At 47.4% G+C, this 25,457-nt stretch overlaps 2 protein-coding genes across 7 annotated transcripts in view; one reads left to right on the forward strand and one right to left on the reverse strand.

Annotated features, from left to right (window-relative positions):
• Window positions 1–530: 530 nt before the first annotated feature.
• On the forward strand, window positions 531–8,449 carry TNFRSF13B (TNF receptor superfamily member 13B). Its single transcript, XM_075058654.1, has 5 exons — window positions 531–657; window positions 3,333–3,473; window positions 4,567–4,683; window positions 5,299–5,550; window positions 7,030–8,449. Exons 1-5 carry the CDS (start codon window positions 531–533, stop codon window positions 7,302–7,304), a joined length of 912 nt encoding a protein of 303 aa, XP_074914755.1. The 3' UTR covers window positions 7,305–8,449.
• Window positions 8,450–13,525: 5,076 nt separating this feature from the next.
• Window positions 13,526–25,457, reverse strand: part of USP22 (ubiquitin specific peptidase 22) — a 112,472-nt gene continuing 100,540 nt past the window's right edge. For all 6 annotated transcript variants that reach the window (XM_075058803.1, XM_075058802.1, XM_075058806.1 and 3 more), the window contains 6 exons: window positions 25,019–25,177; window positions 22,674–22,800; window positions 19,757–19,848; window positions 18,379–18,441; window positions 16,283–16,432; window positions 13,526–14,427 (listed from right to left, as the gene is read on the reverse strand). In XM_075058803.1, the coding sequence (XP_074914904.1) occupies window positions 14,385–14,427; window positions 16,283–16,432; window positions 18,379–18,441; window positions 19,757–19,848; window positions 22,674–22,800; window positions 25,019–25,177 (634 nt within the window). In that variant the 3' untranslated portion in view covers window positions 13,526–14,384. The remainder of the gene's footprint in view (window positions 14,428–16,282; window positions 16,433–18,378; window positions 18,442–19,756; window positions 19,849–22,673; window positions 22,801–25,018; window positions 25,178–25,457) is intronic.

Consider the following 25,457-nt stretch of genomic DNA (forward strand, 5'->3'; position numbering starts at 1 on the left):
CGGCAGGCGAGGGCGGCCGGCCCTCGGTGCCGTGCGGGATGTTACCGGCGGGGGTCTGCCGGCCGGGACACAGAGCCCCGGCAAGGAGACTTGCTCCTTTCCACCTGCAGCCCCGTGCACAACCATCCCCCGTGGCTGCACGGCCTCTTGCTCCGACGTAGCTGCTCCTTCTTGGCAAAGCCTGGGAAAGCAATAACCCACAGGGTTGCCCGCCGGCTCTCCTGACCCAGGATACCTCTTTCCTCTCCGGAGCAAAACATCCTTCTCTGCAGAAGAAAACATCCCACTGCAGCCAAGCCATGCAAGGGCAGGTGCTGCAGAGCCCCCCCAGCCCTGCAAGCCCCTCCGTAACGCGGCCACCTGGCCCAGGACACCCATCCCCGTGCCCGGTGACACATCTCCTCGCAGGGTGCCTCCCCCCTTGGCCCCCGTGCCCCCCGGCAGCCCAGGGACCCCCGCCGAGCCAATGCAATGCGCTGCGCGTGCGGCCGATTTGCATCAAAGGGATAAGGGGAAACCCCAGGAAACGCATGGCCCAGGCATTAATCAAATCTATCTCTAATAATAAACCTCCCGAGCGATGCACGGGCTCGCGGCTGGAGCTCGCAGTGCGATGGCAGGAGCCGAGGGGGACTAGACGTCACGGGAGAGTCAAATGTGAGTTACCCCATGGAGGGGCTGCGTGGGGAGGTGGGGGTGAGGGGCTTGAGGCTGGGGGCCACGGTGATGTTTCCAGAGCTCTCGCAGAGAGCAGGGGGTCTCCCCAGGCTCTCGCCGGAGTAGCAGAGCCACGACAAAGGGCTTCCACCCTGCTGAAGACGGTCGCTTAATGCTTTGGACGAGGGGTCCCATAGGGGAGTTTGGGGTGCTGGTCCTTGGTGGGTGCAGAGGCAGAGGGGGAGACGCACCCGGCTCTGCAGAAAAACGCGTGGCTGCAAAGCCCGGCTGCGCCATGCCGGGAGCACCACGTGTACCTTGAGGGTCCCCGGGCCGGGGAGCTCAGCTGTCGGGCAGGATTTTTCCCAGATGGGGCCAAAAACCCAGCTTAGACCTGCCCTCACAACAGCGGGGAAGGAGCTGCCCAGGCTGCAGCCCCCCAACTTAGGCACAGCCCCAAATCTCCTTTTTTTCCCCTGCAGTTATCCCCATGTGAAACCCCACGGTAGCTCACGGAGGGCCAGGCTCACCGCCATCCCCAGGGCTCACCGCTATCTGTCGGGGTCTTCTCTTTGGGTACAAAATATCTTCAAAGGGCATCTGAGGAGAGCGGCGGCCCGAGCCTCGCTCTGCCCTGGGGAACGTCTTCAGTCACCTCGGTAGAAAGTAATTATTTAATTTTATAGCAACGTTAATTGAACAACTGCGACTATAAGGCCGGCGTTCCTGTGCAGAGTGGGTTTATCCCCGACGCCCTGAGAACGGGACACGAAATGTGCTCCCTGGGTAGGAGCCAGTTCACAGCAGGCAGTGGACGAAGCCCGTCCTCAGCCCCTCTGCGGGGAAGGTGCTGTGCAGGCAACGGCAGGACAGACGGACGCTCAAAGTGCCCAACTGCTGCAAACTCCCAAGTACTAGAGAGAAGGAGGGATCCCAGCCAGAGCACAGGGACTTTTCTATATAAAAGTCAAAATTTGGCTTTGCAAAGGCTGCACCGCACCAAAGCCAGTGCCACGCTGCAGCATCGGGAAGTTTTAAACCTTTCGGGCCCCGTCAGCCCCGGCATCGTCCCATCCGCGCAGGAAACAGCTGCGGCTGCCCGGTGCGGCTCCGCAGAGGGATGCGGTCACCCGCGAGCCCTCTCGGTCCGCGAACGGCACGTTGCCACCGCGGCCGCCCTCGTGCTGCGTTAGTGCTTCCTGCAGTCGCTCGGTCGCGCTCACCGCAGACCCCACGTGCGGCACGGCGCGGCGTGGCACGGAAAAAGAGTGGGGACATCAGGAGGGACCGATGCTGGCACTCGGGTTGCCTCCAAGGCCAAACCCTGCGGTGGCACAGGTGAGGCTGCTGCACCCGAAGATGGGGACACGCACAAATATTTCGGCTGCTAATAAGTAAATTCTCGTTAGCAAGCTAATTCTTAAAATTGTAAGTTGTTGGCTAGATTTTTGTGCTGCTGATGCCTCGCTCCTCTGCCTTTGGCATCACACCCAGTCCCCACGGACACGGTGCACCGCGGCAGAGGAGGATGGGACGAATGGCTCCTGGCGGGGACAAGAGCGTGTCCACCCCCAGGTGTCCCAGCTGGTGCTGGTTAAACCAGTGCTTAAAGGTCTCCCAGTGAGATGATACTGCGTTCAGCTCTGGGCCCCCCCCAACATAAGAAGGACATGGACCTGTTGGATTGAGTCCAGAGGAGGGTCATGAAGGTGATCAGAGGGCTGGAGCACCTCTCCTATGAAGCCAGGCTGAGAGAGTTGGGGTTGTTCAGCCTGCAGAAGAGAAGACTGCGGGGAGACCTTAGAGGAGCCTTCCAGTACCTAAAGGGGGCCTACAAGAAAGCTGGAGAGGGACTTTTTATAAAGGCATATAGGGATAGGACAAGCGGTAATGGCTTTAAACTGAAAGAAGGTAGATTTAGATTAGATATGAGGGTGGCGAAGCACTGGCACAAGTTGCCCAGAGAGGTTGTGGATGCCCCATCCCTGGCAGTGTTCAAGTCCAGGTTGGATGGGGCTTGGAGAAACCTGGTCTGGTGGAAGGTGTCCCTGCCCATGGCAGGGGGGTTGGAAATAAGTGATCTTTAAGGTCCCTTCCAACCCAAACCATTCTATGGTTCTATGCTGTCCTTCCTTCTGCTGCTTAGGGGAGTTTTACACATCAAAACCAGGTTTCGTTATGATGCCAGAACACCAAAGGGAGATGTCAGAAATTACACACAAGATGGCACAAACTGCCCTGACGCCACAGAGGAATTCAGAAATTTCCAGAATTAAAAATCATTTCAGAAGATGTTGCCAGTCGTCATTCTGGTGGTATTTCTGTTATTTTCAGAAAAGCATATAAAACACAGGAGCGGTTCCCACTGTTCTTACTCCCACAGGCAGATGTGTGCATCCCCAGACCTTTGGCGCACAGCACAAGGCCACCTATAAGCCAGGGTGGTCTCCCTGCACGTCCCCAGGGACCGGCGCAGGACATGCTCACGTAGGGTTATAATTTGAAGAGCTTGCTAAGCCTGAAACAGATTTTGCTGTACATTCTTGCCCGAGCCTAGGACCAGAGACGGCTGGGGCACAGCCGGGCATCCCCCTGCAAGGGGTCCCAGCCCCAGCAAAGGGACCAGTGGTGGCCCGTGGTGGCCACCCCATACCTACTTGCCTCTCCTTCCGCAGCCATGGATGGGACGGACGTCGAGTGGGATGCCATGAACAACTGCACCGATCAGCAGTACTGGGACACCCTCGTCTGCCAGTGCATCCCCTGCAGCCTCGTATGCGGCCGGCCCACAGTGAGGAGATGTGCTGCCCTGTGCGGTGAGTGCTGGGCAGCCCTGCGGAGCTGTCCTTGGATCCGAGCAGGCAGCGACGGGGCAAAATTGGGAGGGGGGGATCAGGCCCCGCGATGAAGCACGGGGCAGGCTCCGAGCCAGCTCAGCTTAACAGAGCTTTGAGCCAAAAATGCTGGGGAACGTGATGGCTTCCCAGCGCTGGGCTGGGTCTGGCAACAGCTCAGCACAGAGCGAGACCAAGTTGCCCACGTCTCTGTCCTGCTGCTTTCTGGGGTCACGGGGAGACTTCCCAGAGCTGCATCAAGGCTCGTATCCCCCATCGGTGACACCCCACCCTCCAAAGGCAGAGCGCTGAGACACATCGGGTTCAGTCGATGTGGATAACGACAAACTCGAGCTGGAGGTTTGCGAGGCTGTACTGCGAGCCTTGTGCTGGGGCAGGCACCGAGGTGTAGCGATGAAAGGTGGGGAGAAGGAAAGGAGAGCGATGTACTTTGCACCCAAACCCTGTACGCAGCCCTGCGCATGGGCCCTTCCCTCCCCAGCGAGCCGCGGTCCAGGACTGCTGCACCCTGTCCTAGGGCGCAGGGGACCCAGCCCTGCACGCTGCATGCAGCGACAAGTCACGTCTCCCCGTTGAGGCTAGGACATGCCATCCCTAGGGTCCCGAGCCAGCGCTCAGGCAGGTTTTGGTATGTCCCAAAAACCCATGCAAGCCCCAGGGCAGCAGCAGCAGCCGCTCTAAGAGAAGCAACGAGAAGCTCCCTGCCGCAGGTGGGTACAGCTGCACACGTCTGGCTGCCTACCGTCCCCTCCCCGCGCAGCTGCCAGCCAATATCTTCCCCCAGTATTCATCATACGGCCAAACACCACCGCAAATCTTGTGGATCTGTCACCCTGCCAGCCCTTGAGACGTTGTCAACGCTTACGGCAGCGTGCAGGTCTCGCCCTGTGCCCGTCAGAGCCGGGAGCTCGTTCAGAGCGGCCACGGGCTCATCCTCGCGTGAACCCAGGCGCTGGGAGTGGTGGGGAGGCAGCGGTTTGGGACCCTCGTGCTCAAATGGCAGGGGAGGAGGACATGCTCAGGACGCCGTGTTCGTCTCCGTCCCCTCCTGCAGCATCCAGGGACTGCAACAGGAGAGCCGGCTTCTACTACGACGAGCTCCTGAAAAAATGCATCAACTGCACCACCATCTGCGGGCAGCACCCGAGGCAATGCGCCCCGACCTGCGAAAGTAAGGCTGCGCGCAAGGGCAGGCAGAGCGGGGATGTGGGGCAGGACGCCCCAGGGCTGGGCTGGAAAAGGAGCCAGGTTATGGGACTGAAGTTAGGAAAGGGGCAGCAAACCCCCTTCTCTTCGTCCTGCGGGGGTTGCGTGGTTGTGCGCTGCCACAGGACTGGGACCGGGGAAAAGAAGAGCAGGGCATCTGCCTCTCTCCGGTTTTCTTTGGCACACAACTCCATCATGCGGTGTGTTTTACAGACCTGTCCTTTGGCTCCACCAGCATCAGCAGTTGAATTTCTCACCTTGCTGAGCTGCCTCCAGCCCTTGGGGAGCGGGAGCGGGAGGGGACAGGTTATTTTCCCTGAGATCTGCAATTCCCACATTGGGGTTGAGACGCGATCGCTGGAGAAGGGGGAAGAGTGGGAATGGGGGGTGGGAAGGGATCTCCTGTGCCTCGCCATGGAAGAGAAATGCAAGCAAACAGAGGCGGTGCGTAGCTGCTTTCAAATTCTTTCCAAGAAAGAATGCGCGAGTGCTATTAGCGCTTTCCCTATCAGAAAGTTAACAGCGTGAAGCGTGTACCCGAAGGGTTTCTAAGCACAACTCATCTCTGCCTGGCCCACAGCGAGTGCCCTGGCGGCCACCCCGCCTCCGCCAGCCGCCCTGGTCACGGCTTCGCCGCCCACGGCCGTGCTGGAGCAGAAGGTGTGCGTGGAGCAGGAGCCGTGGCTGGTGGTGTACCTGCTGCTGGGGCTCTGCCTCTGCGCCCTCATCTGCTCCCTTCTCCTGGGCTGGACCCACCTGCGGAGGAAGGGAGAGGTGGTCTCCTGCCAAGCCAGCGCTGGGACCTGCCACCGCAGGGAGGATTCCGCCAAAGGTGAGTGCTGGCTGCACTGGGGGGACTGGGAGGGGATGGGGAGGCTTGTGGTGGACAGGCTCCCGCGTACCGCTGGGAGGGACAAAGCAGAGACAGTTTGTAACAGGGGTAGGGAGGAAAAGTAAAGCCAGCGACACGCAACGCGGTTCAGTCTGAGCTTGGAAGCGGAGCAGGACCGGAGCCCTGTGCCCTGGTTCTCCACCGTAACCCTCTTCTCAGCCGCTCTCTTGTAAAGTCACAGGCACAGCTTCCCACTGCCACGCAGGGGCTGGAGCTGCACCGTCAACCAGTAACTCCGGTCTCCATCCAGAGGCCGAGAGGCAGCCGAGCTGTGGGGAGGAGGAGTTGCAAAAAGCCAACCCTCTTCCGAAATGAAGCACCTGCCCAAGGAAGACCCAGGGCTTTCGTGGCAATTGCAGCTCCGTTTTCCTTCACTCGGGGCTGTGCTGGGGCTGCTTTGGGGCAAACTGCTGCCCGGCAAGGACCAGGGTAACGCAGGCTACTTGCTCCTTCTAACAGGCTAATGATGCAGCCTGTCTGCTGAATTATCTTGCAGCATCAAATGCTGAAGTTTTAGCTCTGCAGCCAGGGGGATTTCACAAGTCTTTGCTTTAGGGAGAAAAGACAGGGAAAGGAAAACATGCAGTAAGTCAACAGAGAAAATGTGTTTTTATTCTCCCTCCTCCTTTCCTCCCTTGCCCTTAAAAATAAAAAGGTCTGCCTACCTGTTTATGTACACACATACATGTTTACATACATACACTTCAAAGCCAGTCATGCTGGATGTCAAAAATCACAGAGGAAAAGCCCATGAGCTGGTGTGTGGCTCGGAGTTACTCTCCAGCAGAACTGTAATTCAAGCCATTCCTATCTGCTTGGGCTGAAGGACACAGTGGCACTGAATGTTCACTTTTCAGGGAAGCCACCAGGTTCAAAGTGATGTACTGTATGCTTTGCAATACCCCAAGCCTAACCTTGCTCATGAGATGTCAGATGATGGAGCAGAGCCCTTTGACAGCTAGCGTCCAGCCCACAGAGCGTCGTGGGTCCCTTGAACCGGCCGTGGGCAGGCAGCCTGCCACGCTGCACTTGCCAGAGCTCTGGCACCTCGCACAGCGCTGCACCATTGCATTTGCACATGCTGCAAAAGCAGCATTTAACGAAAAGACAATTTACATGTAATGTTATAAGTATTACAATTGCTTTAGCGCTTAAATCTCTAGCTTTCCTGTTCAAGGGACTTTCCCATTTCCTCCTCAGATCTCAGCTCCCAGGGTGGCAGGACTAGGTGTGAGCACGTAGGCAATGCATTACACACAACACACAGAGCCGTGGGCTTTATCAAAGGGATGGGAGGTGGATGTCCTCGCCAGTTCCAGGACCAGCTCTTTATAGGCTCTAGTGCAGCACTGCAAAGCATTTCTTGGGTAAGAGGTGCTCTGAAAAATCCTTAAGCTAATACACATAGTTTATTTGCAGATCGTCTGGTGGAAGCGGGCAGGGCTGGTGATGGATCCACTGGCAGCAGGGTCCCAGAGCCGGTAGAAACCTGTGGCTTCTGCTTCCCTGGACACGGCTCCGCTGTACAAGAGACCAAATCGTGCCACAGCACCTCCTATCACATAGGGGAAAGAGCTGCTCCCTCTCACATCGGGATATGCAGCATGGGAAGCGCTGGGGCCATTCCCAGCCCTGGCGATGGCCACTTCAAAATCATCTGTTCTCCTTCACAAGAGAAGACGCCCATGGCATGACTGTAGTGAATATTCCTCCATGGGATCAGAAAGGAGGGATGCTCCCTCTGCCCCCAAAACACAGCTGCTTCACCCTCCGTTTCCAGTGACTACAGCTTCTACCAGGACCAGCAGACCTGGCACAGTCTTTGCCCAAGGGCTGTAGGCTACAGACAGTGCTGTCTTCTTCCACTCGGGAAATGAAATTCTCATTATTCTTGTGCGCTCCCAGTGACAGAAGTCGCTTGCCTTTTAGCCGCGTCTTCATCCTCTGACCTGACCTCTGCAGACTCCTCCGTGCATCCCGTTCATTGGGAGTGATGTTTCATTGGGGCTTTTCATCCTGGTTCCACCATCAGCATCACTTTGTCTCTGCAAAGGGTGTTGATGCAGAGCCAGGATCAGACTGTGGTGTCCATCAGTCCCCACGGAGAGGACACCCTTCCCTGCTTGAAAACTCTACCGTGTAACGCAAGTGATTTACAAGCAGAGCTGTAAGCATCTCAAACATGGACTCAGACCCAAGAAATTACTCGTGGAAGTTATAATGACCACTGAATGCCACTGCCATGCTCTCAAGAGTGGCGTGTTTTCTCATTTTAAGAGAATTTTCTTTGCAGGACAGAGTATTTGGTAAGACACAATGTGGAAAGCTCTGCTTGGGAGGGGAGAACAGGTCATGGGTGATGGCGAGGCTTTGCCTTGTGATGGGACATGACACTGCATGGGAGGAGCTGGGACAGGCACCATAATCCCCAATGGAATTGGGTTTAAATGTGAAAGCTCATCCAAGGCTGAGAACTTTCTAAGAGACTGGATTTATGTACGTCTGGTAAAAGTGATGAACCAGCTAGAGATACAGCTGCTTTGAGGGAAGATTTTTAGCTGACCTGGCTTTGAAAGCTACTATGGAAAAATAGGGGTTTCAACATGTAATTTGAAGTTCTCATTTTCACTAAAGGAGAGTGTAGGAATTTTTTGCTTGGTGAGAAATCACACGTGGTAGGAGCTCATCCCCTCCACTTTCTCAAACTAGAGCTTCAAATTTGAAAGAATAAATGAGTCAATGTATGTACAAGTTAGCACTGGGAAAGTAGACAGCTGGAGAAAGCATGAGTAGATAGTTCTAAGAGACTCTGTCCCCTTCATATTATATATTTCTTTAAATGTCAATGTTTTCTTATCACTAAAGATGACACTGCTGGGGGGGGTGACCATGACAAAGCCAGTGCCACGAGTGATGTCTGGTCACAAAGCAGAAAGGCGTTAGGACCACATGAAACCCTTTAGGACAAGAGGGTGCAAGAGGTGGTTTAAGGTGAGGACTAAGAGCCCATGCGTTGGTCCAACAACTGGTACATGGGACAAAGTTTGGCTGTCTTGAATTGCTCCAGGAACCGACCTGGCAATTCTCTGTCTCGTTATCCTTGCATATTGCCTTTCATCTCTTACCTCTGTTATCAAACTCCTTACCCCGCAACAGCACAAGGGACGAGTTCTGTATTGTGCTACATTTGCGTCCAAGGGGAGAAAATAAGCCTTTTCAAAACCGAGACCTCGTTTTGCTTACATGGGTCTCCTAAACACAACGGGTGAGCCCTGAAGGCCACCACCCCGCGGTGCGATGGGGAGAGCAAGGGCTTACCCACGCGCGCGGAGAACGAAACGCAGACCCCGGCCATCGGCAAGGCACTAGCGGGGTACGACGACAGCGGCAGCCTCTGATGGCCGATCCCCCCCTGGACCTCCACCCGCTGAGCCTCTCACACTCCGGTCACCTCCCACCCCCCAAACCTCCTCTACCTCCCACCCCATCCCCCTGAAGACCCTCTTGGCCTCCCACTTCATCCCAGCATCTCCTCTCACACAGCCAACAACCCCCGGGGCCTCCAACTCCATAACATCATCTTCTGTGGCCTTAGCTCCCATCGTTCCCCCCCCGTGGAATCTGCTCCAATGGCCTCTGGTCTCACGGTGTCAGTTCCTGTGGCCTCCTGCCCCACGGCCTCAGCTCCCACAGTCTCTGACACCACGGCCCCAAATACCGCGGCATCATTAGCATCCCGATCCCTCTAAACCTCCAAAAGTCTTTCGGTCCCAGAAGCCATCTCAACTCTTCCTCAGCCTCCTGCCCACCTTTGGCCTCCACCCTTGCTCAGCCTCAACCTTTCCTTGGTCTCCCACCCCTGCTCAGCCTCAATTTCTCTTTGGCCTCCATCTCTGCCCAGACTGATCTCTACATCAGCTTCCCCCAGCCTCTCGGTTTCCATTCCAGCTCGGCCTTACTCTTTCTTGCCCTCCCAACGTCTTTCAGCATCTCCTCTTGCCCTGCCCTTTCAGTCTCCCCCGGTCTCCACTTGCATTCTTGCTCACCCTCCGCTCCTGCTCATCCTCCCTCTCCCCTTCAGCCTCCCTCAGCCCTGTCCCCGTTCTCCGTCAGCCTCCAGTTCGTGCTCGCCCTCGCGGAGTCTCATGGCCCCCCCTCACCCTCCGCTCCCACCACGGCCTCCACCATTACGTCCTCCCCTCTTCGCTGGGGCTCCCACTCCTGCCCGGCCTCCCCCCACCAGCTTGACCTCCCCAGCATCGAAACCGCTGCCCCTTTCCTTGATTTCCCCTCCCCACAGCCTCCCCCTCTCAGCCTCCGCAGGGCGAAGGGGTTTCGCACTTACCCTGGGGCAGCACCACCATGTCCCATCGTCATCATCGTCGTTCCCCCCCTCAGGGCACCAGGGCCGGGGAAGCCCCCAACCCCACGCTCCCCCCCACTCTGCCCAAGCGTTTCCCAGCGAGGACAGGGGCTCCAGAAGGAAAACCCTCCTAAAGCAGACGCGGAGAGCCTACGGGCAGCGCTAGGGACAGGCGACCGTTCCGGGTGTCACCTTCAGGGACAGGCACCCGTCACCCGTGGGAATCCCCGGCCACCCTGCATGGGTGAGGAGATTCAGAACCTTATTTAAAAATAGGATAGAAATATCCGACCACGTGGCACCGGTTCTGCAATTAAGGCATCTCTCGAGGATCAAGAGGCATCAATTATTCAAACGAGAAAGCTTTTAGGGAAGTGTTTATGCCAGCTAGCACCAGAGCTCACCCTGCGCAGTGCTGGCAACCGGCAGCTCCTGCTCCAGCTGGCCCAGGCGGCCACTTGCCTTCTCACATGCAGGCAAAGCCCATGTTGGGCTGGGGCTGTCCCTGTCACCACGTGGCCTTGTGTCCCAGAAATCGGGGAAAATGCCCATAAGAAGTCAAGTCCTTCCCTCCAGCCCCGTTATGAAAGAGGAGAGCATTCCTCACCCTCACAGGCGTGCCCTCCCCTCCCTCTGGGAATGTAACTACTGTTATCACCATATAAAAGAAGAGGTAACATAGACCAACTTGAACAAATCAGCAGTGAGAGCAACATACAGGGTCACAGCTTCAACCCTTAGATGCTGGAGAACCAAGAGGAATCAATAGAGTTGGTATCACCTTTGCAGCCACTGGCCAACAGCTCTGATGGAGCACACCTGGAGACATCACTTAGAATATCAGAGAGACATTGTAAGTATGGGACACAAGCAGTTACAGCTGGACGAGTTAAACTACATGGAATTAAGAGCACCGGTTTTGAGCAAGAGCATCCACCTGGGGCTTTAATCAATTCTCACATTTCTGCTTTTGCTCAGGTTTTCATTAGGCACCAGCATCAAGTAAAGCTTCATCTCTAGTTGAGTGGCTAAGGGACAAGAAAATATTGTACCCAAAAGCCACTTTCTGGCTGTTTTTATGCCCCATGTAGAACCATGTTCATTGCTGGTAGACAACAGAATACACACCCCAACGTGAGCCTGCATCACCACACGTGTCTTTGTTTTCAATCATTTCTGCAGATGCTTCCTCACAACAGACCAAGCTGTGCTGATATAAAACCGTACCTCAAAATAAACAAGTCAACCCCAAAGTACTCCCCAAAATGAAGAGGGTCAGCAGCTGAAGCAGCGCAGTCATCACTCATGGAGGAGGCAGCCTTCCACTGCTGTCTGCCAGCACATTAGGGAGGCATAGCTTCATCAGCCATTCGTTAGCGTCTTGCTGCACAGCAAGGCATTTTGTGGTCGGTGTTTTCTTAAAGGTGATGTTAAGAGAGTTCCGCACAGAGAAACCTCCTGGCTCTGCAGGTAATAAACCCAGTGTACGAGCTGCGTGGCTGCTTCTGAAGAGATGAAGGCTAAGAGAAGGCTGTGTTTGAGAAAAAGCATCACGAGGGGTAGTGCTGCTTGTATGACAGCAGCTGTTCTTCCATTTTTGTAGGAAGAGGGAAAACACTCTCTCCTCCTCTAGCAACCTGTGCTGATTTACTGTTGCTGGAAATAGAAACATGCCTGGTATGATTCAGGGAGAGACACAGGGGGTGGCACAGTGGGGGGAAGAAAAGAATAAGAGCTTTTAATACACCAGGAATTCTGCTTCTGAAACCAGAAACAGAGCACTGAAATCTCCCACTGAAAACCATCTGCGCCGGTGCGGTTGCACAGCGCACAGCCCTCTTCACCAGCCTCAGACGGGTGGGGGAAAAAAAAAAATTAAGGCTGATTTATATGGTTGGCCTCCTCCCTAAACAATTTGTTTCTAAAGGATTAACAAAGCAGACTGCATTAGCTCTGGTGGCCAAGCGCGTGCTAGTGGAAAACAGAATTCATTTGTTCAGGCTCCAGCATCAAAAAAAGCAGCAGCCAAAGGCTCAGACCTCGGCGTCACAAAGCAAAGGCATCCTCGCTCCCCGAAACCCATCTGCCGCGCGGTGGCACTCCTCCTCCAGCAACAGGACAAGGTGGGGACGCCGACTGCAGCAGCCCTGGGAATAATGAAAGGCTGATTCTTGTCTTCCTCTGCAAGCTTGCTGCATTATTAAAGGATAGCAGAAAGCGTCAAGCATCTGCACGATACCGTGCCCAATTCGGGGAGGGAGGGGCCCCCTTTCCTGTGGGTGCGCCATTCATCTGCATTTCTCCAGCCATTTTTTATTTGCGACAAGAACGCTCAGGTTAAATCTTGCAGCACCCAATTACAACTGAAAATTATTTCAACCATGATGATAGGGAACAACAGGTTACAAAGCCAGAGTACGCTATCACTTCTGCGGAAATCAGGCTGCCTAGGTAACTCCCACACTGTATGGGACATTTTCTACATCTGATCTGGTATTCAAGGTGCTTCAATGAGTTGTCCCTTCTTCCTTCCCTGTTGCAAGCTGTCACAGAAATCTTCTGATATACAAAAAAACTACCTTGTACTTTTCCAGTCTGTGTAAAAATCAAATGCAATTCCACTGTCCTTTTGTTCAGCTGCTCTTGCAAGATGCTCATTTAAAAAACAAACTTGCTTCCTTATTTTCCTCCTATTTCTACTGTTTATCAGACCACTTTCCACCTCTGTCTCAGGCAGATCAGACACCTGTAACTCATTTCTAGAGCACAGAATCTAAAAACTTAGACCCATCCATGTTTTTAACCACACTGGTACAGTCAAAGAATGGCTGTCTGGATACATATGCAGAGCTTAATGACCTTTTTGGTGTGGCTCTTACACCAATTTATACAGCACCTAACTCTTACGCATAGCTCTCTACAGGTTCCACAAGGAAGGGAGAACAAAGCTATTTTTGCTCTTTTCAGCTCCGTGTTCTGAATGGTTTCTCTCACGGGCTGCAATTCAATCCATACCCCAGCCTCCTGAGAGCAACATACAGCACACGAGCGGCTACTGCTGGTATCTCGACAAGCCAACGAGCTGCTTTTAAAAGACAGCGGTGGAGGGGGAGAAAAGGAGCAAAACTGCATTTGTGACAAAGCCAGAGTAAGTTGGTGCACCGACTGCTGCAAGCTAAGGACACCGATACAGAGGCTGTGATTCTGCAAAGAGAAGAGTATGTGAGGAGTTAATACATGTGGGAGGATACAAGGAACCAATACCAGCCTAGCACATACCAGGAAAATGTGTTGTTTACTTAAAAACCGAGTGCACTGCAGAAGTGCTCAATAGCAGCAGATCTATCGCTCAATGCTGCCCCCAGCAGCAACTGTTTCTAACAGATGGTACATTTTTCAATACTGAGGTTCTTTCAAGTGTCACATATATGCCTTCGGAAGGCAGCAGGGGAAAAAACAAACCAAAACCAGCAACAACAAAACAAGCAATTTTGAGAAATTCAAACTTATTCACAAGATTTTAAAAAAAGAACCAAGACCACTCTTACAGTATAAACACGCCAATTCATTCATTTTTACTGATGGTTGCATTTATGAACTTCATTCTCGTGAAAAAAGGGAATAAAAGGAAAAAAATTAAGAAAATAGCTATTTATAGAAAACAAAACAAAAAAAAAGGGCTCAAACAGAAAAGAATCTGTGCTGATGCTTTTGATGAGCAGTCCGATGGCATTAAACATTACCTGTGCAAGCAGGCATGCTTGAAAACCTGTCTTAGTACTGTAGCTTCAGTTCCACAATCCAGGATTTCTTTTATGGTTGTTGAAAAAAAAGAGCCTAATAGTTTCATACTGTATTTATTTAATAACTAAAATTCACAAATAAAAAGATACTTGCAAAGTCCTTTAGTTGTGTCATCCCCTCCTCCTCCACTCTACTGCTTTCAGACCCATATGCATAAAAAATGGGCTTGGATTTTTAATTTTAACTGTTATATGATTGGTCGTTGGAGCTGAAGCACCAAATGGAGAAGATGCTTTATGGAGATGAGGGTATAACCCCTTGCCTTCCCACACACATTTTGGAGGAACATAGGAGATGTACCAGTGCCCGGACTCCTCTGCTCCCGTTTCCCCCACCCAGAGCATTCCTTTCATTTTATATTTCCTCTGTTAAGTGACTGACTGTAGCCTCTTTTTTCCCCCTTTCTGTCCTTGCGGGACTGCGTACACGTTGGACATTGTTCATTTCTTACTCCGCCAGGCTTTGAGTCAGTGTCAAGTAGGTCCTGTTACAGCTCAGTGCTAGTTGTTTTTTAATGGGTCTTTTCATTTCAGGTAGGTTTGTGTGTCGATTCAGAAGGCTTGCTTATTTTCTTCCTTGTTTATATCTGACAAGCTGCTGGATAAGGCTATTCATACTCCAGGAACTGTTTGTGATAGAACAGCAAATATCTGCAAGAAAGCAGAGGTACAGTTTCAGCTTTTTGCTATACCTCGGAGCAGATGAGTATTTCCATTGATGCGATCACAAAAAGTGAGGACTATTAATTTTGTTTTTCTTTTCAATTTGAAGCGATTCCAGGGATGTGCCAGTTCCGTACAGTAACCATGGGTGAGATGGAGGGAAGCCAGCTGACATGATTTTACCAGCAACTCGGGGAACTGCACAGGTGTACAACAAACAGTCAAACCTTCTTGTTGTACAAGCTACTTCGAACCTGAAAGCTCTGGAAGATTGGACCGTGTTGGTACCCAGACCGGCAGCATCCGTTTAACACTACCATGACACAAAATACAACAGAGGTGCTTTAAGATGCAACTGTTGCTTTAGAGTCACATTACCAAAGCATCAGACACCTAGGATTACTACAAACTGTCTGCCATTTACTGTTATAGAAGCAAAATGAAGAACCAGGCATGTGGGTGAAAACTCATGTGTCCCAATCAAATCCAACTGAAATATCTAATGTCTCAATCTGTACTCAAATCTGGTGTTTTAATAGGATGAAATTCTTCCTGTCCTTAATTACTTTATGTGTACTGCTACTTAACGGAGCCCAGCCCTCAAGCAGTTACGTGTCAGCGGGAAGTGGACTTATCTCTACATACTCTTTACATGACACACACTGACAGGGTCACTGCATGACTCTCTCAAAATGCTTCAAAGCACTTTTGAGACTTTCCAATTATTATCGTTCCATCTCACGCCCTATGGAGCTTCCCTTATACAATGCAGATCTACTTAGTATCAGCCTTTATCTGAACCAGGGAAAATGGATCAGAGCTCAAACCAGCCTTTAATGAGATGGATGGGCAGCAGTTGCGTCGCACATCCTCTCCTCCTTGCCTATGGCAGTTTCTTCCACAGACATACCCCATCTGAGGGCCAGAGCTAGCCACTTGTTATTGAAGAAAAACAAACTCGTTTTTCTGCAGACCTCAAAGCAGAAGTTACATTGTCAAGTCATTTAATGCTAAAATTCAGACATTATAGATTTTTTTTTTTTACTTCCTGGTTGAAGTTCAAAAAATGGTAAAATCTGTTAAAAAAATTACAGACTGAACATCTGTGCCTGCAGCAATCCATGGAAATGTCAGGAATAATTAAAACAAGAACAATAAAGGCTTATCTTTCCAGTACCAAGTCCATAGTTGAAAACGCAAAACGAGGACTTCAGATTTTATTGTTGAAACATATACCAGTCCCCAATGCTCCCCTCAAATGGGGAACACCAAGATGCCTCCCTTGCAATCTACTGCTCTGCACTCTCAATACTTGTCTAATGCAAATATCTGAAATCATAATGTCAATCTGAAATCAATTTAAAGCCACGAGCTAAGAAACAGCTCACGTTCAATACCTGCCTCCCATATAGCCTTGCCGCTCTGGTTCACAGTATTTTCTTAATGGCTTTTCTTCAAATCTTTTATACTCATAGTAATCCAAAGGTTCTGCAGACAAAGATTGGATTGTGCCATGGAGGTAAATACTGCTCCTACGCTGGACAATCATACCACTTCGGTTTTCAGAGTCCCTTCCATTAGCAAGCAAGAGTTTGGACATGAGCACCAGTTACAGACACTGCAGAGTCAGCTGATGTCCCTCACCCTTCCCCTCTTCTTCCTTCAACAAACCCAGGATTATAAAGCAACATTCTGAAGCACTGGTAAATACACAGAGACATTAGATATTCAAAGAGAGAAATTAAGTCTTCTCTGTGATGAAAAGGTCTTTTAACTGAAAGTAAGGAAAACCCAACAAAGGTTGAAGTTTCCCTTCCTTTCCCCTCTCCGCTTCATAACTTACCCTTCACTGTCTAGCACATCCTTAATGCTAGCCTTGGTGATAATGGCATCATCACACTTGAACCACTGGTCCTTGTGCTGCCGGATGAAGCTGGTATAGTGCCCACTCTCCAAGGTTCCCTGGTGATTAACTACTGCAAACAAGGAATACCTGGTACAGAACAGAGTTAATGAATATGCGGATCAAAAGGGGAAAACCAACTGACATTTTAGACAGGCTATACATAAACATGTATAGCAATAGTAAAGGATCTGATCCATCAATAAAACACCAGTTTTTAACATTAACCAGGAAGTGGGCATCCTTGCCTAGGGAAAAGAACCACATTTTTCTTTTTCTGTCTTGCTATTACTGCAACACTCCAGTCTGATGACAGCCATCAGCTTTACCAATACTGGCTACCAAGATTTTTCTTATAAAATAGATACAATATTGATGCGTTCCTGAAGAGGACAACTGATTATCTAGTCTGACCTTCTATTTCCCTGAATTAGTTACTCTAGTGAATCAGAAAAATGCGTTTGAGGTATGGGGCTGGGGAAGGCACTAATCTTAATTATAGCTCATCTTAAATATTTCTAGTGATAAATTGCTGTACTGATTAATTGTCCTTAATCTGTAAAGTCTGTACATATTTTGAAATACTGACATACTGAATACATTCAGCCTCAACTTCCAGCTTTCAGATGCTGCTGTGCATTTGCCTGCTAGCTTGAAAACTAGCAGACACATCTCTGTTCCAAAGAAAGATACTGATGGACTAATCAAGTTGATCTTAACCTTTTTTTCCCCTTTTCTTAAAAAGGAGAAAACTGAAGTCCTTGGGTCTTTTGTTCTAAGGTAAGATTTTGTTTCCAGTCTTAAATATACTTGCAGCTCTTTTTCAAATGTTCTCCACTTTCTTTAATTCTTTCTTGAAATACTATCCTCAAACTGGGATGCAAACACAGCTGCACAATGGTAAAATAATCTCTCTAATCTCACTTGATATTGTCCTACTTGTGTTCAAAATTCACAGAGCTCTTCTGACACAGTGGTGCCGCAACAAGGCACCTATTCAGTTGAATGTCCACAGAGCCACTGATTATAGTCCCTCTCTTCCTAGTGGAGTCCTTTAATCCAACTAGGATGGACACCACTCTTTAGTCCTACATGGAGGATACGAAGATTGCCCCAGCCGTTTACTGGCATCCAGCTTACTAAGCAGCCCAGATGCCTCTGCTCTCATTACCTCATCCTCTTCATTGTTAACAACTTCTGCAACTTAAGGCATGTGCAAACCTCAACAGTGATCAGTTGTGTCTTCTTTCAGATCTTTGCTAATACTATTAAACACCATACATCTAATGAATCAATTGCTATAGGACCACATGTTAACACCTGCCTGGTATCTGCTTATATGACAACTACACTAAGACCTAGTTAGTTGGTTTTTAAATCTACCTATTGTGTGCTTCCAGTTTCTTAACTAAACTTTTAGTGCCAAATGAAGTGCCTTGAAGAATTTAAATACACAACATCAGCACGTGACTGTAGCAACCAAACTTGTAACGTCATTAAAGAAAAAGATAAGGTTTGTGTGACCATCTATATTCCCATAAAGCTATGGATATTGGTTTCAATTACACTCCCTTTACATTGTTGAGCAGGTCCCATATCAGCCCATCATTTATTCTGACTGGAATCAATACCTGACCAAGAGACCTCTGAATTACTGGGGTCATCTGCTTGGGACTTTGAGTGTCAGTTTTCTATAAACTTTCTTTCAGTCCTCTGGAACTCCCATTGCTATTGCAATAGAAATAGGATTATTTAAAGGAAACACCCATCCCTTTTAATACTGTAACCATAGCTTTTAATTTTGCTCAAAGACCAATTGCTGGGGTTATCACCTTCAGATCTGAAAGTCAGCTGCCACAAAACCACAAAAGGGTAGGCAATTGTGGTGAATGAAGCTTTATTTTGCAACAGTTCAGACTTACTGTACTGTCAAATATGGTAATGCACTTCACACTGCAGGATATACAGCAGACTGTATATCTCCTTCTAGGAGCCAACTACCTTTCACAATAGGAGTCACGGAATGTACCACTTACTTATTATCATTGTTTAGACTATCCGTCGGCTGCTGGTATTGCCCGTTCATTCTGCTCTCTTTACTGCAACACACACACACACAAAAATCCAGTCACTTAAAGCAGTGGCTTCCCAAACTGAGGAAATAGGTTTTACATGACACAGCCTGTTTGCTGAATCCAGGTCCTTTTTGAAAAGCACAATGCTGCTTAGCAGCAGAGAAGGGCTGCTGATTAGGATGCTGAAGATGCTTTATTTGTTCTCACAGCAATGCTACATAAGAAACACCATTTCTCCTCCTGGTCAAGGCTTCAGTGCTGCAAATACAGATCTGTTTACGTCAAATGTCCTATCCAAAAAGCTTAAAAACAGGTTAAGAAAAGATTTGTATTTTAAACCTGGAAAAATATCTAATTACATCAATCCTTTATCCTCTGATGGGTCAATCATCCTGGCTCTGACTTGTAAATTCATTTTGTGTATTGACAGCAGCAATAGGATTATGTTGTTGATTTCATAGGCGATGAAATTCAGATTACTGAGTTATGCCTGGTGATTGTCCCATCTATATTCCATTATGCTTGATACCTTTCATCAGCAGAGCCTGTTCTATCCAGGGAGAATTCACCACAGAGGAACAGGGAAGTCTCAAAATCTCCAAAATATACTGGAATAAACCATATATTCTTAATATAACACCATTTAACAGAGCTTCAGGGCTCTCCTTTCTCTCCTGGCAGAAGCATCTACTTTTCTCCAGGGGAGGGCCTCTTTATGAATATACCTTTCATAAAGGTTTATTTATATAAATGTCATGTCATTCACAAACCTGGGAGGTGGGAGAAGTCTTACTGTTTCTGTTTAAATACCAATTAGAAATATCTATTTTAATTTGGACTACGTTTCTTCTTGCAGCATTCTCTAACAAAAGTTGAAGGTACAAAACAAAAAAAGCCAGATTTGCATAGGTGTAGGAATAAAGAGGAAGGATTTTTATAACTTCAGAAATACTAGGTTAGGAATAAGGTTATGTCTAGTCTGCCTAATTACACAAGATGACTGTGGGTGGGCACTCAGGTGATGGGACCAAAGCAGAGATCTGAAGGCAAGATGGATCTGAGTCTATAAATTTAACATGCAACCAGAAACGTAACACACATTAATAAAAACCAAAAGTTTAAATATAAAGCCTTTTCTGGCACACAAAACTCAACAGTTTATCTAAAAATTAGTTTAGAAATTATGGACATTTCAAGGAGAAGCTTACAGCAGAAGTATCATTATACATACTGTTCTATAACTTTGATTCAAGGATGTTCCATGTTTCATGATGCACATGTATGAACTGGTAAAACAGTTCTGTCCAGGTCTTTGGGGGGTTTTGAACTTGGTACACACCTGGAAGCCATGAATGGTGTCATGTCCAGCTCCAGCGGAAATGAGACATACGTAGTGATCTTTCGCCTCAGTTTGGCTGAGTGTTCAAACCGCTGGAGACAAAGTGGAAGAATTTTTTTTTCTTTAGAGAAAGGCTAAGTTTTTTTGTCTTTTATAAATGTCCTAAACTTAGGAACAATAACATGCAAGCATATTAGCAGTCAGCATCCAGGGTCATCCCTATTTTCTTCTACCAACTATCTGGGCTGGGAACACCCGTGTAAATGCTAACACAGTTCTACCAGGGAAATAAACCACAACTTGTGGGGGAAAAATATGGTATTAATTAGATTGTTTACCTTAATATCTATACACACAAACTTATTCCCAAGTGACATTCACAAAAAATGTATTAAACAGAGAGAGCACACACAGCCTTTACCCAAACCAGTGTTCATTTGTACTCCAAACTATTCAAATATATGGCTGCTGCCTACACTAGCACACAAAACTGGTGACAATGAGAGCTTGCCATCAGATTCACACACTTAATCCACCCATCCAATCATCTCAAGTGACAAGACTCAAGCCTACACAGGAATACCAATTCAAATTAAAGCAAAAATGATATATGATAATAAAAAAAGCCTTGTCCCTCCACCAAAAGGAGCCTGCAATACCCAACATCCTCTCCTCATCTTCTCGATTGAACATTAAGTGGAAACAGGAACAAATACCAGAAAGAGATGAATGAGTTTCTATTTAAAGGCAGCTTCTCTCCCCATTTCTCAGAAATTCTGCTCTATTTACACTTCAAGTTAATTATTTTCCAATTGTGGTGCCATAACAATTCCCTAGCAACAGATCTAGACGAGAAAAGCCAAGACTTCTGTAATTCTTATCTTTTCTGTTTCTTTTTTGCTTTAACACATGAAATGAAATTTGCATTTTGCATGGACAGGACAACACAATCACTTAGGAAGAGTAATTTATTAAAAAAAAAAAATCTTCAATCATTCTGGATAACACAAATACCAAACTGAGTGTAGGAAAGGGGTTGAGCACATTCACATTGCCTTGCCCAAAGAGCAGAATCACCTAGGTGTATCTTGCCAACTACTCTGCAATAATAAAAATAAAATAAAAACAAGAGCCCAACACCCCAGAAACTCCCCCCGAAAGCCAAGCAGCCAGCCAAGCACTCCTGAAACCTCAGGTCAGTCATGCAAGAATGCTCTTCAGGAAGATCACAGCCAAAGAACAACAAAAGAACTGTACTGCTATCTAGTCCAGTCAGGCTAATAACATCTTTGGCATATAACATTGCATATCATCTTGGTTAATATTCAAGATGCAACTGAAGAACTGCTGGTATATGGGGGTGAACATCTGAAGGCATGATTGTCCCAAACAGTCTGAAAAGGCCTGTAAATTACAGAAAAGGGAATGCTTTCCACCTCTAACACCTTTTTTAGTAGAAAGCAGAATCAATCTTTTCTCACAAATACAGCCCTTCCTGTGGCATTCTGTTTTCATGTCAAGACCTCTGCATTTCATTAGCAAGCTTCTGTACAAGCCAGATTTTTGAAAATAAATTCTAAATCACTGCTATGCCAGATACGGAGCTGCTATGTAATTTAACAGTTCCAAACTACAATCACTTCTTGAATACAGTCTGTGACTTGCTCAGTGAGACCATGACACTATAGTTACACAGATTATTAGGTTTTCTAGTATGAACATACTGACCTAGCTTATAGGGCTACTGGAAAATAAACCAGAAAAACTGCCTGCATGCTACAGCGAAGTTCAGCACGCACTTTGCCATGACAGCTACAAGATAAAGGTCTAACTCCAACACTATTAAAGTTACTCAGGTGTTTTACCAAAGTTCAAAGCCTAGAAACCATGTAAGAATTGAACAACTGAACAAGGTCTCTGGAGCAAAAGGCTGGAGTGGCTGTTCTTTCAATTCACCAACTGGAAAGAAAAGCAATACAAGCCTTCAATTGCACACAGCATATAGGCTGCCATTTTAAAATGTTTCCAGTCACCACGGTTGTAGGTAAAATGCTGGTTTTCTTCATGTAGCTTATGTGACATTAGTATCATCATCAGATAAGCAGTTTCTTGAAACACTGGTCACAGTAAGAGCTGAGGCCAGTGATCATGAGTTGCTGCCTAGCAGGCAGAGGACTTGTCATTCTGACCCAGGAGACACTCAAGACCTTAGAGGTCTGCATCTGAAAAGCTCAAGCAGATCAGTGATGCAGTTAAATTACTATGGTGGATGCTTCTACAAAGGCCTGCGGCATCACTTTTCAAGGACCCTTTGCCTCTTGACACAGAATGACCTTCATCTTCTGCAATACCTGCCTACTTTGCACCACAGTCATACTCTTCATATTTAAGACGTACATTCTATAGGACTAAACTATCTGAGGGCACCAACTATGACATTATCTCCTATCATTGCATCTGACAATCGGGATTGGAAATGTTGAAAACTACATCACAGTTGGGAAGATACAAGAAGCCTTCTCCATTGCATCCGGTAACTTTTTCATGCTTGTCCTTCAACACAGAGTTCCTCTGTGGCTTTCTTCCAGTAGATGTGTAGGGTAAAAATTTTACCATGCAGGATGAGTAAGTGTTATTGGAGATTGGCTTCTACGCTGGTTCAGGTATTGTACTAGCATTCCATTTTATTTCTAGATTCTGATTAGTTAGGTTCCCACAGACATACTGCAAAGCTACATTATAGATAATGTAATACTATCATAATAGAAAATCTAGCTGGGCATGCAAGCTATTCTTTATATTAATTTGTATCATAAAAGATTAGTCAGTGAAAGCCAGAAGATATGTCCAGGAATTTAGCTCATCCTCTCCGAGGGGAATATATGTCCTCTGCTCTGTCTGCCCCCTGTGAACTTACTTTGAGATGAAAACAGGCCACAATGGGTAACTTCTTCATAGTGAGTTGTTTGGTAGATTCCTGGTAGCTATGGCAACCACTACATTTGATTTTGGCACTGCTTCCTAGATGTTCTGGCCGTGTAAACCTGAAAAAATATTAAAAAGCAAAGAGATGCACAAACCCATCAGATGATTTTCCACACATGCTGAAAACACTTCTTTTACATTTACTTGTGGGTCACTGGCACCACAAGAGACAGAGTTCATGGCTTTTAAGTGTCATTTTGAAAAAACCCAACACCCATAATAATGTAAAGTGCTGTGGTTCAGATACCCAAATCTGACATTTATCATTGCCCTACTTGCTAACATTGCACTGAAATGGCATCAGTGTCTGAGAAAGCAGCTGGAGTGTTAGTTCATGTCCTACAACAGGACAGCTAATTTTCATACAGAAAGCAAAGATCTTTTGCTTTCAAAACCAAAAACATTGATATGGAAGTTCCGAAGCAAGATGACATGACTTCTGTGCTCAGCTGCATGCTATCTGCAGGACACTCTGCTAGCTTGTAGCCCTCCAGGGCTAGGATCAAAGCTCTGAGATGGAAAGGGCTGTAAACACAAAGTTCTTTTCAAAATACAGATATCTTCCAAGAAAACCAAAGTGTTGACAACTAGAAAAATATCTTTCAATTTTCAGACAGAACTGCTCAAGGGAGCTATAGGAAGAGACCATTACAGAAAAGGGAACTGCTTAGAGAAAATATACTACCTCTATGTTCTCACAACACACTAAAGCAAAACATCTCTCACTTTTTCAGAAACTGTCAGTACAGAAAAGGCTAGGAGGATGGACTGCTAAGTCTCTTCCTCCAAGTTTAGACTTCCATGGGGCAAATAAATCATCTCCCCAGAGGCTGCTTTACAACTAGGATTTTTGAAATTAAATATTTTGAAATATAATTGAACATTTTACATTAATGCACACACTAAGTACGTGAGGGCAACACGTTATCAGCTTGTCACTAACCCTACCTTGCCTCATTCTGTTTATGGCCAATGCAGCCTCCAGCATTAAATGATCATCGCAAGCCTCTTGGTCTCCCCTCTTATTTGATTAACAAGATTTCCTTTACCTAGCCTATGTACCACCATTCTCTGGTTTGGGGTTTTGATTATCTTTTTTTTCTCTCTCAAGTTTGTAAAAAGGCTTATGAATTTGTTGTTATTGTTGTTAGGAGTGCCTACATCTTTCTGGTTTTTGTCATATTCCTTCTCAATCCTTCCTTCTTCATGCCAACTTCAAGTTGCATGGCCACGATGGTTGACATGAAGTTACACACCTTCCTTGTTTGAATCTACTACTCAACCTGCTTGCTAACTTTTGGGTAAAAACCTAGATCTATCCTCTTCACCCGTTAGAGTTTAACTTCTTTCCAAAATCCATACTCTTCGAGAGTATCTTTGAGCCTGGATGTTTTTCCTTCCTTATCATCTCTCTCTGCTTCTACTAATCCCCATGTTGAAGAAAATCATCAAAATTCAACTGGTTTTGCCTCCTGATGCAATCCTGCATCAGCTATTTCTCATTTGTACTAATTCCCTTGTTTTCTTAAAATTACTGATCTCAAAAGTATCAAGAAGGTTAGAAATCAGATGTCAGAGGCTATGAATTTTTATTTCAGGAGGATTAGTTTTGCCCAGGCTACAGGTGACCTCTTCCTCAGACAGTATCTTCGACAAATATCTGTATTTGCCACAAGAGAATGACTTTCAGATCTGCTAAAAGATCCAAGTTAACTGTGTATGAAGCCATAACATTCTCTCCAGTTACCTGTTTCCAAGATGCATAAGTTTCCTGCTCAGAATTATCTTTTCTTTTTGAAAGCCCAATTCCTTTCATTCTTAATGTCATTCCAGCAACTAAGCCAGCATTAGCTGACCCTCAGCTCTGCTTAGAGCAAGATCAGATTCATATTTGGTGTTATAATTTAGACAAATATTAAATGCATTTTGAACTCTTTTTATGTGCTTGTTTAGCTGACACAGCCAAGAACATGGAGACAGACACTAGTGGTTTTGAGCATTTAAAACCACTGGCAACAGCCAATGTAAAATTTGTTTTCTTTTTGCATCGCGTAGCAACTGGTTTTGATTGCTTATTGTTAGGCCAACTGTTGCTCTGAGCCTTCTTTGCCTTCTCACTTTCTCTTACGCAAAAAACTAAAATATGTATAAAAATGCTGTTTGGGGATAATGCCATGACAAAGCATCACTTACTCCCATTGTTCAGTGCCACCCGGAGAGCAGAAGGAAGCCAAATTCTTTTTATCCCACCAAAATTGTATTTGTCTCATTTCATACCTTCGCAAGCAGTCTGTGAGAGTGGTGGTGCCTGATACATGGCTTTCCCCATTTACGACACTGCCATCACTCCCCGGACTCAGTGGCCAGAACGGGGTGGAGGACCCTGGCAAATCCAAACTGATGTCCCAAAATGGGTCTATCGTTGTGGAAACGCCACTATGAAAAAAGAAAGGAGTTTAATACATGTTTAAAGGAAGTAAAATTAACAGTCTCTCTCACTTTAGGGTACACACCAGATACTTAAAGAACTATGGGATCTACATCACCCCTAGAGGGCACTCAAAGATGACAGAAAATACATTTGCTCCGGAGTGTTTTCCCACAACCAATTGTATTTCTGATTATTTAAAAGCCATATGTTTTAAGAAATGTATGTGATGTACTAAATGCAAAATATACACATTTAATACATTCTCCCATTCACTGGAGCCCTATG

The sequence above is a fragment of the Buteo buteo genome, chromosome 27 (genome assembly GCF_964188355.1).
Source record: "Buteo buteo chromosome 27, bButBut1.hap1.1, whole genome shotgun sequence".
Classification (NCBI taxonomy): domain Eukaryota; kingdom Metazoa; phylum Chordata; class Aves; order Accipitriformes; family Accipitridae; genus Buteo; species Buteo buteo.